Here is a 16,890-nt window from a genome sequence, read left to right as displayed (position 1 = left end):
AATTATTCTCTTATAAGCAGCATATATAGATGGGTCTTGTTTTTTTAATCTATGCTGTTATCCTGTGTCTTTTGACTGGAGCATTTAGTACATTTACACTCAAAGTAATTATAGGTACATATTTATTACCATTTTCTTACTTGTTTTGTGGTTGTTTCTGCAGATTTTCTCTGATCTTTTCTTTCATGGTTTGTTGGCTTTCTTTAGTGATATATTTGGATTTCTTTGTCTTTATTCTTTGCATATCTATTAGTTTGGTTTTTTTTTTTTAGTTTATTTACTTTGCAAGACAGAGGGAGAGAAAATTCCAAGCAGGCTCCATGCTGTCAATGTGGAGCCTGATGCAGAACTCAACCCACAAACCATGAGATTATGACCTGAGCTGAAATCAAGAATTGGACACTTAACAAACTGTGCCACCCAGACACCCCAGTTTGTAGTTTCTGATTTCTGGTTATCATTAGGTTTGTATATAATGTCTTCTGCATATAGCAGTTTATATTAAGCTGGTAGTAAAGTTTGAACCCATTCTTCTGTCTTCCTCATGTTTTATGTATATGGTGTCGTATTTTATATCCTTTTACTTTGTGAATTCCTTGACTCATTTTTTACAGAAATCTTCATTTTTACTGCGTCTGTGTTTCCTACCTTCATATTGTCACTTTTGGTCTTTCTTTTCCACTCAAAGAGTCCCCTTTAATATATCTTGCTGGGAAGGTTTGGTGGTCATGAACTCCTTTAAGTGTTTGTCTGGGAAACTTTATTTCTCCTATTCTTAACATTTTTTAATATATTTATTTTTGAGAGAGAGAGAGCACACACAAGCTGGGAAGGGACAGAGAGAGAGGGAGACAGAGGATCTGACTGGGCTCCACACTGTCAGCACAGATCATAATGTGGGGCTTCAACTCACGAACCACGAGATCACCACCTGTGCCGAAATAACGGTTGGACGCTTAACCAACTAAGCCACCCAGGCACCCCTCTCCTTGTATTCTGAATGATAGCCTTGCTGGATTGAGTATTCTTGGCTACAGGTTTTTCCCATTCAGCACTTTGAATATATCATGGCACTCCCTTCTGGCTTGGATAGTTTCTGCTGAAAAATTCTGATAGCCTTATCGGGTTTCTTTTGTATTGTAACTGTCTTCTTTTGTCTTGCTGTTTTTAATGGTTTTTCTTTATCACTATTTTTTTCCATTTTAATTACAATGTGTCTTGGTGTGGAAATTCTTTGGTGATTTTGTTGAGGGATCTCAGTTCCTCCTGATGTGGATATGTGTTTCCTTCTCCAGATTAGGGAAGTTTTCAGCTATCATTTCTTCAGATAAATTCTCTGCCCCTTTTTCTCTCTTCTACTTCTGGGACTCCTATAATATGAATGTTACTATGTTTGATGGAGTCACTGCATTCCCTACATCTATTTTCGTTTTGCATAAGCATAATTATTTTTTCTTTCTTTTGTTCAGTTTGATTACTCTCCATTACTTTGTCTTCTAGGTCATTAATTCATTCCTCTGCTTCTTCCATCCTGTTCTTTCCTTCAGGCCTGTCTTTCATTTCTTTTTTTGAGCCCTTTATCTCTGGTGTGTTATTCCCTTTCTCTGTGGTAATGGTCTCACTGATGTCCTCCACTGTTTTCTCAAACCCAGTGAGTATTATGGTCATTACTTTAAATTCTCCATCAGACATGTTACTTATATCTGTTTTGGTTATATCTCTGGCCATGTTCTTGCCCTGTTCTTTCATTTGGGACAGATTCCTCTGTCTTCTCATTTTGTCTAAGTCTCTCTGCCTGTTTCTCTGTATTAGGAAAGTCAGCTGTGTGTCCTTTTCTTAAGGGTAATGGTTTTATGAAGAGGTCCGTGAATGCTGCTTCTCTGGAACACAATCTGAGATGAGGCAACTAACCTCCCCACTGTATGTCCCAGGCGCTCTTCAGATTGTTGTTTCCACGCTGTATGTCCACAGGCTGTTCGCCTGTCTTCTCTCCAGCAGCCTCAATATCCTCCGAGGTCTCCCACAGCCAAGCACACTGACCTTTAAAACTCCAGGCCTTAAGCCCCACTGGTTGCAAGAACTCACAAAATTCGGGCCCACTCACCTTCCAAGCCAGTTGCTTGTGGGACCCATTTATCCTGTGCTCCTTCCTGAGTGCTAGTCTGCCTCTCATCCTTCTCCCTGATTACAGCTCCCTCCTTACCACAGAGGCCACAAATCCATTTCTCTCCCCAACTGTGTCTTCACCCTTTCTACCTTCTTCAGTCTGCCTCTTTTCTACCTTGTGATTTGTTCTGCTAGTCTTCAGGTTGATTTCTGGGGTATTTAGGATGATCTGAGAGTTACCCAATTGTACTTATTGGATGAGGCGAACCTAGGGTCCTCCTACTCCATCACCATCTTCCCCTTGTAGTATCATTTTACATATTTCTCTGTCTTCTATGTTTCTGAAAACTATTATTTTCTAGAGGCGTATGTGCAGCTTTTTGGTTTTTGTTTTTTGGGGCAAGAATGCTTCCTAAGTGGTAATTGAATCGTATATCAAGTCTGGTCATTCCTCTTTGGGGAATGTGCCAAAAGTCATCATTGTGTTCACATGTTAGCAGCCTAATCCATCCCTTTTTAAAAAATTTTTAAGTAGGCTCCACACCCAGTGTGGAACCCAGCATGGGGCTTGAATTCACAACCCTGAGATCAGGACCTGAGTTGAGATCAAGGTCGGATGCTTAACCGACTGAGCCACTCAGGTGCCTCCTGATCCATCCATTTTAAAGTCTCCCATGAGCCTTTCTTAATAGTTTCAGCATTCCATTTATTGGATCCATTACTTTATTCAGAAGTAAAGCTTTTTAAACACATATATTCTGTGGAATTAAGAAAGAAATATTTGGGTTTTATAAAGTTTAGAATTGAGATAGAACTTAATTTTCTTTATGGTAAGAAATCTTTTTTCTCCAGCCCCCTTGATCTATAGTCTTGGAGAAGATAACCTTGCTGAACTTATGTGAGAGGGAGCCCATTCTGTCCTTTTAGCAGAGCTCTGATAGGAAGCTGGTCCTTGTATTGAACCATATTCTGCCTCCTGGCAACCTACACCTGTTCTAACCCAGCCTTTCAGAACAACTTGAAATTCTCTTCTCCTTCTACAGGATAAATCTGAAAACAGTGTGCATACTTCCTTTTAATATATGTGTCCAGTCTAGATACACCCAGATGTTTCAACTCTCCTCAGGAAAATAATTTTCAGACCATCATCTAAGTTGATCTCCTCAGGATGCTATGTGTATACGTGTGTGGTATTTTGAAAGAAGAAGGGAATTTATTCAGTATACTTTGTCTTAAGATGAGTTTTGCTACAAAAAGCTAGAGGAAGGCAGAAAAGAAGAACTAAGCCAGACAGTGACCTTGTCAATCTTTCTATGTCATTTGACTCTTTGTGAATCTGATGCTGTAGGTTTTCTCCCCAGAAAATTTATCCATAAAAGTTTGCCTGTTACACATGTTCATAGACCTTTACACACACATCAAAGTGCACTTAGATCTCATTAGAAGATTCAAGGCTTTTATGTCCTCTTTCAACTTTGCATAGTTGTATTTTGGCTATGTGTGTGGGTATAGTATACATGTTGAAGGATTGGGGGATAGAAGTGAAGGAGGGCAGTAATTTGGGGGATTTCTGTATCAGTAGCTCTTCTATATACCGTTGCTTCTCTGTCTCCCCATTCCCTGTTCCTGCTCGTCCTCCCCCTTTCCCCAGGTGTAGTACTCCCCATAAGAGAAAGAGGTCATGTATCCTTCCTTCACTTTACTCTTTTCACCGAGGCTATGTTTCTTCAAGTCTGTGATTCTTACTGCTTTTACAGTAATTACTAATTAAATCTCAGAGAAAACAATACAAGAGGATAACATTTTATTTGAGTGCTTTAAATATGTGTCAACACATAACGGATCATTTAGAAATTGTGGGGGGAACTTTCTGGTTAGTTCTATTGAACGTGCATGTATGTGTGTGTGATCAAGTTCATATATGAATTCACTGTAATAGTATCAGCCAATAAGACACTTACTCTTTTCATTTGTTACTACAGATGTGGTGAAAGGTGAAAAGATTCTTCCAGTATTTGATGAGCCACCAAATCCAACCGATGTTGAAGAGACTTTAAAGAGAATTAAAGAAAATGATGTTCGTCTTGTTGAAGTCAATTTGAATAATATAAAGGTAGGTATGCTAAGCAACTAATAAAGTTTTTAATTGCTTTGAGTCAGCTGTAGGATGAGAGTTTGGGCAGTTTTGATATAGTGTAATTCTTTCTACTTAAAGGTAAAGTTTTTGGTCCTAACAGTATGCTTAGATTCCTAGAGCTTAAGGTGTAATATTTTTCTGACTTGCTTTTTAAAGAGTAGCATGTAAACCTGTAAACCCTACAGACTGTCAGCATAAATCTCTCTGGCTCTCAAAGTAAAAAGAGTTTTTTAGTCTTTTGGGTTCTTTTTTTTTTTTTAATCAGGTTTCTTGAGGTATAATTGATATATAGTGAAACTCTCGCTATTTCATGCACAGGTCCAGTGAGTTTGACAAATACATAAGTTGTAAGATCACCACCACCACAGATGTAGAACATGTTACTCCCCTTTGTCATCATTTTCTGCCCCTGACAGCAACTGATATGTTTTCTTTCCCTATCATTTTGCCTTCTCCAGAATGCATTACAAATGAAATCATATAGTATGTAGTCTTTTGAGTCTGGCTTCTTTCACTTAGCATAATGCATTTGAGATTCATCTCTGTGATTGGATGTATCAGTTTGTTGAGCAGTATTCTGTTGTGTGGATGTGCTGCAGTTTGTTTATCCATTCACCAGTTGATAGACCTGTGGATTCTCTCTGGTTTGGGATGATTATAATAAAGCCATTAAACACATAATGAACATGCGAACATGTTTTCATTTCTCTTGAGTAGACACCTAGAAATAGGCTTTCTGGGATCTTACTGAGTTGTTAAAAATGTAGCTCTTCCTTGGAGTAAAGGAGAAATGAGGTAGGAGGGCCTAGGGATAATTAAATTTATGAAGAGTAAATTCAAATTATCTCTAGAGTAATGGTCATTGTATAAGAGCTACATTAAGAATTCCTTTTTATTTTATTATTTTTTTAATTCCTCATTTTGTGTCTTTTGAGGGCTGTGGGAGCATCTGGTAATTATAAGAAGCTAGAGAATAAGACCTTTCTGTTCCTTTAGCAGCTGTTCCTTCCTCTGAGCAAAAAAAGGAAAGCCTTGGAAAAAGCTAACATTACTAGTTGATCACTAATTTTAATTAAAAAAAAATCCTCACATTCTAAATCAACAGTAATGGTCAAAAAATAACCAGGCTACAGGGAATTGTAGTCTTGGTACTAAAGGGAGAAATTAGTGCCTTCTAGAAGTCTATCTTTCCACGTGTCAGGTAGTGTAAGATTAATCTCACTTAATGCCTTGTAGCTTAAACTAAGTGACCTCTCTCTCTCTCCGTAGAAAAGTGGATCCATTTTGAATACTAAGGTGTTGACTTCCTATAATCCAAATAGTTAAGTGTAGAATAATGGAAATTTCTTTAAATGCTAGAGAAATAATGATATATACTCTGCTCTAGATCAACCGTTTGTGCAGATGTACCATAAGAGAGAAATCACATAGATATGAAGGAGGTTGTTTGTTTTCATTTGTAGACTAAATGTTATGTGTATATAATTTGAGTACATTTAACTTAAAAAAAAAAGTACAAATATATTTGATTAATAGACTGAATTTCTTGAAAACTAAAATGTAATATTTCACATATTGTCTTTCAAGAATATCCCAATTCCAACTCTAAAAGATTTTGCAAAAGCTTTGGAAACCAACACACATGTGAAATATTTCAGTCTTGCAGCCACCCGGAGCAATGACCCTGTTGCTGCTGTAAGTAAGCTACTATTGATAATATTGAAATGATGGCTATATACAAGCGTGTTACAGAGATGGCTAAACTGATTTTATGAACATGACTTACTCTTTTTTCAGTTGATATTTAGCTATTAAGCAGTACATAATCTATTTTGTGGGTTTGTTCCTGTATTTCTTTTCTTTTTTTTAAATAATTTGATTTATTTAATTTCATTTTTTATTTTTTAAAGTTTACATCCAAATTAGTTAGCATATGGTGCAACAATGATTTCAGGAATAGACTCCTTAGTGCCCCTTATCCATTTAGCCCATCCCCCCATCTCACAACTCCTCCAGTGACCCTCAGTTTGTTCTCCATATTTATGAGTCTCTTTTTTGTCCCCTTCCCTGTTTTTATATTATTTTTGTTTCCCTTCCCTTATGTTCATCTGTTTTGTCTCTTAAAGTCCTCATATGAGTGAAGTCATATGATTTTTGTCATTGTCTAATTTCACTTAGCATAGTACCCTCCAGTTACATCCATGTAGTTGCAAATGGCAAGATTTCATTCTTATTGATTGCCGAGTAACACTCCAAAGAAAATGTGGTATCTTCTTTATCCATTCATCCATCGATGGACATTTAGGCTCTTTCCATACTTTGGCTATTGTTGATAGTGCTGCTATAAACATGGGGGTGCATGTGTCCCTTTGAAACAGCACACCTGTATCCCGTGGATAAATGCCTAGTAGTGCAATTGCTGGGTCGTAGGGTAGTTGTATTTTTAGTTTTTTGAGGAACCTCCATACTGTTTTCCAGAGTGGCTGCACCAGCTTGCATTCCCACCTGTATTTCTTTTCTATAATTTTTCAATTTTATTTTATTTTTTATTCTTAGAGTGCAAACAGGCAAGTGGGGGGGAGAGAGAGAGAAAGAGAGAGAATCTTAAGCAGGCTCCATGCTCAGTACAGAGCCCAACATGGTGCTCCATCCCACGACCCTGGGATCATGACCTGAGCTGAAATCAAGAGTCAGATGCTCAACCAACTAAGTCACCCAGCCGCCCCAATTTTCTATAATTTTTAAAAACAAAAATGAAGTCATGCAATATATGCTGTTTTGCAACTTAATTTTTCACTCAACAGTATATCTTAGAGATCTTTTCATATCACTGCATAAAGTTCTAGACCTTTTGACATCTGCAGAGGATTTCATTCATGGATCTACAGTGTTGGATTTCATCAGCTGCTTTCAATGTGTCTATTGAGATGATCATGTGGTTTTTGTCCTTTACTCTATTAATCTGGTATATTATATTGATGAACTTTTGCATATTAAATCAACCTTGCATTCCTGGGTTAAGGTATGAACCTTTTTCTTCACTTGGCTTTGAGGCCATCACTCGCTTTGATTCTCCTCCCTCCTCATTGAACATCCCTTCTCTGGTCCCTATGCTGGTTGCTCCTTATCTCCCCAACCTCTAAGGATTGGAATGACCCAGGGCTCAGTCCTGGGCCCTTTTCTTTTCTCTGTCTACACTCACTTTCTAGTTGATGTCACTCTGTTTCTTTGCTGTGTATTATCTTTTTTTTTTCTTTTTTTTTTTTTTTCAACGTTTATTTATTTTGGGGACAGAGAGAGACCGAGCATGAACGGGGGAGGGGCAGAGAGAGAGGGAGACACAGAATCGGAAACAGGCTCCAGGCTCTGAGCCATCAGCCCAGAGCCTGACGCGGGGCTCGAACTCACGGACCGCAAGATCGTGACCTGGCTGAAGTCGGATGCTTAACCGACTGCGCCACCCAGGCGCCCCTGCTGTGTATTTTCTATATATGCTGCTGACTTCCAGTGTTATTATCCCCTGTTGGTGCCTCTGTCCTGAAATCCATACTCATGTCCACCTACTTACTTAACAGTTTGCTTGGATGTCTAACAGACATCCCAAATAGTCCCAAACTGAACTCCTGACTTCCCTCCCACACATGCTCCTTTCCCACTCATTCCTGTCTCACTAAATGACAACTTCACTCTTTCATTTGCTTAAGACAGAAAGAAATGGAGTCATCCTTGACTTCCCTTTCTCACCACCTTAAATGTATATCCAGCCTTGTCTTCAAAATATTCCAGAATCCAACTACTTCTCACCCCTTCCTCAACTACCACCTTGGTCAGTCTTAGCCACCATCTTCTCTCACCTGGATTGTTGCAATAGTCTCCTCACTGAGCTGCCCACATCCATCTTTCCCATCTCAAAGCCAGCTTTTTTATGTAGTGTCAAAAGTGAAATAGATACCTGTCCCAAGTTCTGTCTGCCCCCTCTTGCCTGTTGTTTTAACTTGACTTTAAGTTCTGCTTATCTGTGAGCTTTTCTGGCCTTCTGCCTTAGGCATCCCTTCTGGTCTCTGCCCTGAAAAGCAATCCACAATTTATCCTCCTTTGGTGACACAGTAACCTAACTGCAGTAGGACCTAAGTAGGAAAAGTTGTTCCAAAGAGACCTTGATGAAATTAGTCCTACCCAGAAACTGAGAGAAACTGAGAGACACAGGGGAAAGAAGCAAGGAGTAGGGTGTGAATGAACATAACAGTGTGAACAGCAGCAGAGAATATTACCAACAGTGACAAATCTAAATATTGTGACAGGGTACTTGTGAAAAGTAGATACATGTGAAGCCTGTGAGGTAGTGTGTCAAGATAAAACAACCTAACGAGAAACATCAAAGCTGTTCTGTTAATTAGTGTATTTGTTTATAGTAGGTATGTGATAGACGCTGTCAATTTTTATCTTCAAATACTTTCTTTAATTTCTAGGCTTTTGCAGATATGCTGAGAGTGAACAAAAATTTGAAGAGCTTAAATATGGAGTCCAACTTTATTACAGGAGCTGGGATTCTAGCACTGATTGATGCTTTGAGAGATAATGAAACCCTGGCAGAGCTCAAGATTGACAATCAGGTCAGTGTTCTACAGCGATAACTGTGGGATCTCCAGCCCACTCTGCTGTGTAGGGGTTGGGGTTTAGGAGGCAGGTGGGAGGAAGGCTTTGGGGCAATCTTGTGGGAAGGTGGTGGCCTGAAAGGAGATGAAGACATTTGAAGCATCCAGAATGTTAACTTAGTATTTTTAGTATGGGTTTTTAGCATATTTATAGAGTTGTGCAGCCATCACCACTAATTCCAGAACATTTTCATCTCCCCTCCCACCAGCCCCTGGCAATCACTAATTCACTTTCTGTCTCTACACATTTACCTATTTTGGACAATTCATATAAATGGAATTATATAGTATATGGTCTTTTGTGTCTACTGTCTTTCACTTAGCAAAATATTCTGCAGGTTCATCCATGTTGTAATATGTATCAGTAGTTAATCTCTATGGCTGAATAATCTATTTGGGTTATTTCTACCTTTTGAACGTTAGGAATATTGATACGAACATTCGTATACAGGTTTTTATATGAACATAGGTTTTCATTTCTCATGGACATATACCTAGGAGTGGAATTGCGAGGTCAAGTGGTAACGCTGTGTTTAACTTTCTGAGGAATGGCCATGTTGTTTTCCACAGCGACTGCACCATTTTACATTTGTGCCAGCATGTGTGAGGTTCCCAATTTTTCCACATTCTTGCCAACACTTGTTATTGTCTTTTTGATTATAGTCATCCTGTAATAATGGGTATGAAGTGGTATCTTGTTTTGGTAATCTTCATTTTTTGATGTCTGTATGATCATATACTGAACTTTAAGATTTGTTTATCTTATTTATGTATATTGTAAGAATTGGGAAAACTTAAAAAGACCAACAGAATCAGCATGTACCTGAATATCTTAGTCTTGATTTACCTCGAAAAATATTTTAAATTAGTTTATTAATACTGTTCTTTATTTTTAATTATTCCAGAGGCAACAGTTGGGGACAGCTGTGGAATTGGAAATCGCCAACATGCTTGAGGAAAATACAAATATCCTTAAATTTGGTTATCAGTTTACACAGCAGGGACCCCGAACCAGGGCAGCTAATGCTATAACAAAAAACAATGACTTAGGTAAGACATAGGCATTTCAAATCAAATTTCTGAATTATATCATTAAGCTGCTGTATTAGAGGAACATTTTTTTACTTTAAAAAAAAAATGTTAACACAGATTACTTGGCCTTTGTTTTTTAAATCTGCACAAATTACTTGGCCTTTGTTTTTTAAATCTGCACAAGCCTTTTTATATTGATTGAAGTAGAGTTCAGTTTAAGCGCAGTTGTAGTGATTATTGGGTTAGTGGGTCTGCTTACAAATATTTCACAGCTTTAAGTGAACGGTTTTCTACGAGAAACAATAAATGCTACCTGTAACAAATATTTTGTTCTCTGTTACAAGCCACCTCCTGATTAAAGATTTCAACATGACAGGAAAGTTTTTTGCCCTTTTTATCAAACAGGCCTAGACAGAAATCCAGTTTTACATGATAAAATATGGAGTAATTCTAGTTTTGATACAAGTTTTATAGTGTGTGGCACACAAGTGTTGGCTGTCCTTACCGGTCTCCCTGACACAGCCATTACCGGGCAGGTTGTCCTCTCGCAGTGCACATCAGTCAGTGTCAGACGTTGCCCTTTTTTTTTTTCCTGGTTCCCACTGAAATACTGCTGAGGCTTGTGCTTCTGTTTGATGCAAGTGTTCTGGCCAAGGCTGAATTAAAGAATATGATGCTTATAATTTTGTTTCTACATGTTTCCAAAAATTGAACCTTTTGTGTTTGTCACTGAAAGATTTTTTAAAGAGGTACTTAGACAAGAGATAAAATAACATTTCCTAAACCGAATAGCACCTTCAAAGTGAGGCAGTTCTTTTAAGCTTCAACCATATTTGAGTTTGCATTCTTTAAATGCAGAAAATGTTACAGCCTCCTTCCCTCAACCCAAATTACTTTGAAGAGTATTAGTCCAAACCCTTTCTGTCCTTCAATGACTTAGTTTCCCATAGAAGATTTTAGCCTCTTGCATTTTAGGAAATTGGTGTGTTTGGTATACTGTTGATTCTCAGTGTAATTTGCAAAGTCACGCTAATTACATCAAGAATCAACAATATACCAAAAGATGAGAGAACACATAAAAACTATTTCCTAGGCTGCTTTCAGTTGACATTGTGCAGGTGAGTAGGTGCCGGGGGCCACATGTAATAGAGATGAGGAGGTCATGTTGAAGGTGTGGTCTGATGTGAAGCAGAACTGAGAGAAAGCAGACAGCTTTGTGTTGGTAGCTCTCTAGACCCCCACCTCATGCTGTTGCATTCTGATCCAAGCCAGATTTTGAGACATGAAATGAGAATAAGGACATTCCTGGAGTGGGGGAATTGCACGGATTAAAAACCCAGATTTGGGATCAAGCGAGTTATTTATATACTGAGGACAGCTTGTAGAGTTTGAAAACTGACTCTCGTTGCAGGATGCTGCCTTGAGAATAATTCTTCAATAAGTACTTGCTGCTTAAAGCTAACAATAAAAAAGTGATGTCAGCAGATTAAGAGGGAATGCTAGTAGAAGGCACTAAAATTACATGGGAAGAAACTTCATTTCTTTGGATTTTTTGTGGGAGGCATTGGAGAGCCATTATAGGCCACCAAATACATGATTAAAATGATACTTCAAAAAATAACTATTTACTCTTCCAGAGATAGGATATGAGGTTAGAACTTATTTGCAATTGATGGATCATAGAGTATTGAGAACCTGTATTAGTGGAGTAGGTTTTGGAAAGAAATTGCCAAAGAATTGTTAATAGGGCCAAATTTATAAGCTTCTTGTCTAGAGGCTGAGCCGAGGATCTGCTTGTAACAAGTAGGCGCCAAGGAAGAGTCGGAAATGGCTCTTGGGCCCATCTTGCATTTTATGTGCTCCTAGCACCCGCAGCTTTTTTTTAGAGCCCTGCGTTGATTGCTGCCCACAGATCAAGGCTGCCAGCATAAAGACATGTGCTCTGATATGCAATCTAATTATGTAGCCACCAGAAAGAGATGCCAAAGAACAAAACTTGAAACATACACACAATCTCTTGGGCATATTGTTTTTCTTCATCTTGCAAATCGGGCTGTATCAGATCTTTAGTGTTGATTTTGATAATCTTCTCATTATTTTCTGTTCATCCAAATACTCTTACCTACTCCCATCTCTCCAGCTAAGAAGTGTCCTAGCTGTAGCAGCAAAGAGATTATATGGTATATGTTGCAATATATGATTGAACTTTGAGTCTCCTATTACTGTCCTTACACTAGCTAACCACATAATTAATTTTCTTCCTTTCTTGTTTGCTCCACTTTGTCTTAGATCTTGTTTACAACATGTATTTTTTAATAACATGCATTTTATTTTATTTTACATTATTTTGAGAGAGAGCAAGCATGTGAGTGGGTGGGGGGAGGGGCAGAGAGAGAGAATCTGAAGCAGGCTCCACACTCATCAAGGAGCCACATACAGGGCTTGATCCCATGATCCTGGGATCATGACCTGAGTCAAATTCAAGAGTCAGATGCTCAACCAACTGGGTAACCCAAGAACCCCTATAACATGCATTTTAACATCATAAATGGTCTGCCAATAACATCCAAATCCTGCTGCAATTCAAATTTTTCTTGGAAATGTTCTACCCTAAAGAGTTAATCTGATTTACCTTTCGATATTTCTGTTTTTCAGAGATCTATATATATGAATTAGATTTGTATTTGAGGACTCAAGTCTCTATTTGATTTTTTCCCTTAGTATTTCAGTAAACACAGGAAACCTGCTTTTCATTAACATGAACTAAAATTAGAGCCCGGGGTGTACTTAATTATTTAAGTATAAAAATGTTCATGGGAACTTGATACTTTTTATCTCCTGGTTTTTACTTTCTAGCTAGCACCCAGCCAGTAGCTAGACAAGCTTTTATGCACATCACTTGCATGTCTGCCTGAGGACTCTGTCCTACTGTTACTGAGTACAGCCTAATGGTTTGGGGTCATCAGTCTGTGAAGAGGCTGGGAACTCCTGAGATATATGCGCCTTTCTGTACACCATCCACTGAATTAGTTGACCACTTTGGTGGCCAAAGTTTATTATGGTACCCTCATGTGACCTTATGCCACATTACCAGGATCTGAGACTTTCATTACTTTGTATTTGTTGTTTTGTCAGAGCCTGGTTCATTTTGTAGGAGACCCTAGAAAGAAAATTTGGGAAATAGTAGCAAGTCATTTACCTTTAAAATGACAAAAATGTTTGGGGCACCTTGATGGCTAGTTGGTTAAGGCATCCAACTCTTGATCTCAACTCAGGTCATGATCTCATGGTTTGTGAGTTCGAGCCCCTCATTGGGCTCTGCGCTAATGGTGCGGAGCCTGCTTGGGATTCTGTCTCTCCTTCTCTCTGCCCTTCCTCTGCTTGTGCTCTCTCTCTAAATAAACAACTTAAAAAAAATGTTTTTGGTATATTCTTTCACAAACTAAGGAGATACATTGTAATGCCTAATCAGGAGAGCATGCAAATATTTGTTGCTTTTAATACTTTCTAATCCCAGCTTCCTGAATGTCATTTCAAAATTCAACACAGTAATTTATAATTCATCGTTTTAACAGAGGTGTCAATTTTTTTAAATAACAAATGGGTGCAATGACTTAAAGGTGATTGATGACCATGATTAGATTTCTGATGCTACTGTGTAAGCACAGGGGAGCTGAGGACACGTCTTTGTTCTCATTTTGAAGCCCCTCAGTGCTTAACAAGTAAATGGACGTTACATGTCAGTACAACTATAACTGGAATCTGCAGCAGCTTGTTTGTTACAAGCAAGTTAACCCTGTACAAAGTAACAGGGATTTCTAACATCCTCTCTTTTTTTTCTCACAGTTCGCAAAAGACGAGTTGAAGGAGACCACCAGTAAATCCACCGAGATACAATCTTTGGGAGACTTTAAAAGGTCACCAAGGGCTCATGTTGGTGATGTCAGATGTAAAATTTTCCTGGATAGAAGGGAAAAGACTGGAAATCTTTTTTTTTTTTTAACTACATGTATCTTTTTTCTAGTTTACATTGTTATCAGTTTCAAATTGCAAAATCAATAGTAGGTGATATTTTGTATTTTCTAACATTATTTCTTTCTGCTAAAATCAGTTTTAATTTAGCTTAAATGGTTTGTAAGGAGTCATGAGTTTAAAAATGCAATTGTAAAAAAAGTTTAGGAAATCATTTACGTAGATAGTATGAACATTTTAAGGACCGATCTTTTTTAAATCAAAAAGGGACATTACTGCCATTAGAATTGCTATTGTACCTGTTAGGTACAAGACATTCACAGCTTTCCTTACTCCATCACATGGAGCCCTTTCCTGTTTTAGAATACATGAACTTGGCAAGAGTGTGCTTTTTGCTTCTATCAAGAAAGCAAGATACCAGAGTTTTAAAACGACTCCAAATCTGGTCATCGGCTGAGAAATAAAAGCCGGTCTGTTGGGGAGAGAAAGGGGCCTTCTGCACATTCCTGGTCACTGCACTTGTCCACTGTGTCACCAACACCTGGACTTGTTTCAACAAAGTCATCAGCTTGGCCAGGTTAGTACTTTGTTTAAAAGGACAGTTATGGCTAAATTCACTATAGTTTTTTATTTCAATAATGTGGGCATTACTAAATTTTTGTGAAAGCTCATAGTAAAAAGCATCGAAGTAGACAAGCTGTTTTCTTCCCTGTAAAAGGCATACATATAGTCAACTCTTGGTTATTTAGGATAATAAAAAAGAAGGCGGTAATTAAACACATGACATCGAAGATAACAAACATGATGGAATTTAAGTCTGAGGCACATGCCAAATAGTCACTTAAACTGATGCTTACTGTAAATTAGAAACTGGCATGTCTATGAATTGTGGCACAGTATCGTGAAAGTTTGTGTGTGCACTGCAGAATTACAACAACAATACTGAATTGGCATTCCACGAATTTTCCAACCAGTAGGGAAAACTGTTCTTCATCCATCTACTTTTTTTTTTTTAATTTTTTTTTTTCAACGTTTATTTATTTTTGGGACAGAGAGAGACAGAGCATGAACGGGGGAGGGGCAGAGAGAGAGGGAGACACAGAATCGGAAACAGGCTCCAGGCTCTGAGCCATCAGCCCAGAGCCTGACGTGGGGCTCAAACTCACGGACCGCGAGATCGTGACCTGGCTGAAGTCGGACGCTTAACCGACTGCGCCACCCAGGCACCCCTCATCCATCTACTTTTATATTCCCTTTCATCGTCTGGCTTTTTTGTCCATATTGTGTAAAAGGAATCTCTCACAAGAGAAGTTTCTTCGTACCGCTCACGGTATTCAAACGAGCACTTGCACAGTGTACCATGGTGGGATGTGGACCTGTTCAGGGCAGCGCCTGGAGCAGACGATGGCAGAGTTGGCCCAGCTACAGAGGGCAGGCAGGAAAAAATCTGAGTAATACTGACCCCCGAAATTGAGGCCTGACTGTCCTCTATCACTTACACGGAGTAAAGGGAAGAATCCCAGTTAAAAGTAGGGATAGATGTGTTGATTCTTTTAAAAAGAATTTTTGAAATTGAATTATAAAACGTCACTCCTTTGGCTTGGACAGTTTACTTATTGAGCTAGGCAGCTTCTTGTGTGTGATCTGGTATTAACCCTTCTCAACAGGCAAAAGCTTCCCTCAGAAGAAGTGGGTGTCTTTGTTTTTCTGAATCAATATCCAGTGTTTTAAAGGGGCCAAAGATCGACTTTGCACTATTCCCTTTGAGTTAGAGACCACTGATTTTTTTTTTTCCAAGTTAGCAAGGGTTTCTGTGTGTGTGTGTGTGTGTGTGTCCCCTTTTCATATGCAACTTTGGAAATGTACTTGACTTTAGAGACTGCACCCTTCCAGCAGGATGGGGAGTCAGCACGGAGCAGGCACCCAGGGCTTCCTTGCTTGCTTTGTCTATAAGTCAATGAACTGATAAGTATGTTACCCCTTCTATCATCAGGTTTTTTTTAATAGACATAAGCGAGACCCTACATAGTGTGTGTATGGTACTTACGGGTAATCTCTTTTTCACTGATTATTTACCTAAGTATGAAGAAGTTAAGTGTTTAGCTTATACCATTCCAGTTCTCAGCTGTGACAGTGCATTATATAATTGAAGAAAAGATTTCATCAATATCTTTAAAGCTGAACATTCATCCAACTGAATACAGAAAATCTTTTCAAGAGTTGTAACTACAAGGGAGAAAACTGGTGTTTACTTTGATCTTTGAAACTCCAGCACCTCTTAACCATTTAGTAACATTCAGTATTTCTATATAGAGCTCTAAAGCATTGTAAGAGATTAGGGTTCTCACATAGTCTTGATTTTTAAACCAAAGATTTTTCTAAGACCATACATTCTGTAGGCTAACCAATTTAAACTTACCTGGTTATCTAATCAAAGAATATTCTTTGCATTTTTAAATTGCTGTTTAAAGGCTTTTAATTGCCCATTTTGAAAAATTTTATATTTGTCTGAAGATCTCATTTTTCAAGTATGTCTACATGAAATTGTATTGAAAAACATCAATATTAATAACTAATGCCGATATTATTAAAGTGGATTTTGGTGCTATAAACTTGTAGCTAAAATCTAGTAGAATTCTTAAGTATAGGTGAAATACATTCCTAAAGGTGCCTGTCATTTAAAAGACCAAATATACATTTTGTGTTTTAAAAAACTCACTGATTGTTAGAGATTTCAAGGAGAATTATCTTGGTCATTAAATTGCAAATTCTTGTTATTTGAATGAAGTAACCCACATACTCGCTTTGTGTAATAGATGCACTCTGGAAAAGTTACATGTAAATAGAACTTTGTAAATGGTTTTTCCAGTGACAGTATCTGATGTATCTTCATTTAAAAAGGGGATTCCATGGTATAATAAAAATTATAAAAGAAAAAATGTTTTCATAAAATGTTAGTCATGTTCTGTTGTACATTATATTTAATCC

At 38.0% G+C, this 16,890-nt stretch overlaps 1 protein-coding gene across 2 annotated transcripts in view; it reads left to right on the top strand.

Annotated features, from left to right (window-relative positions):
- The window catches only part of TMOD3 (tropomodulin 3), an 82,641-nt gene extending 65,807 nt beyond the window's left edge, over nt 1–16,834 (top strand). For both annotated transcript variants that reach the window (XM_047863551.1, XM_047863552.1), the window contains 5 exons: nt 4,089–4,219; nt 5,831–5,938; nt 8,713–8,856; nt 9,804–9,948; nt 13,777–16,834. In XM_047863551.1, the coding sequence (XP_047719507.1) occupies nt 4,089–4,219; nt 5,831–5,938; nt 8,713–8,856; nt 9,804–9,948; nt 13,777–13,811 (563 nt within the window). In that variant the 3' untranslated portion in view covers nt 13,812–16,834. The remainder of the gene's footprint in view (nt 1–4,088; nt 4,220–5,830; nt 5,939–8,712; nt 8,857–9,803; nt 9,949–13,776) is intronic.
- The last annotated feature ends 56 nt before the right edge of the window (nt 16,835–16,890 follow it).

Source organism: Prionailurus viverrinus, chromosome B3 (genome assembly GCF_022837055.1).
Source record: "Prionailurus viverrinus isolate Anna chromosome B3, UM_Priviv_1.0, whole genome shotgun sequence".
Taxonomy (NCBI): domain Eukaryota; kingdom Metazoa; phylum Chordata; class Mammalia; order Carnivora; family Felidae; genus Prionailurus; species Prionailurus viverrinus.
Note: the sequence above shows the minus strand (reverse complement) of the source record. Positions and strands in the feature narration are given on the sequence as shown.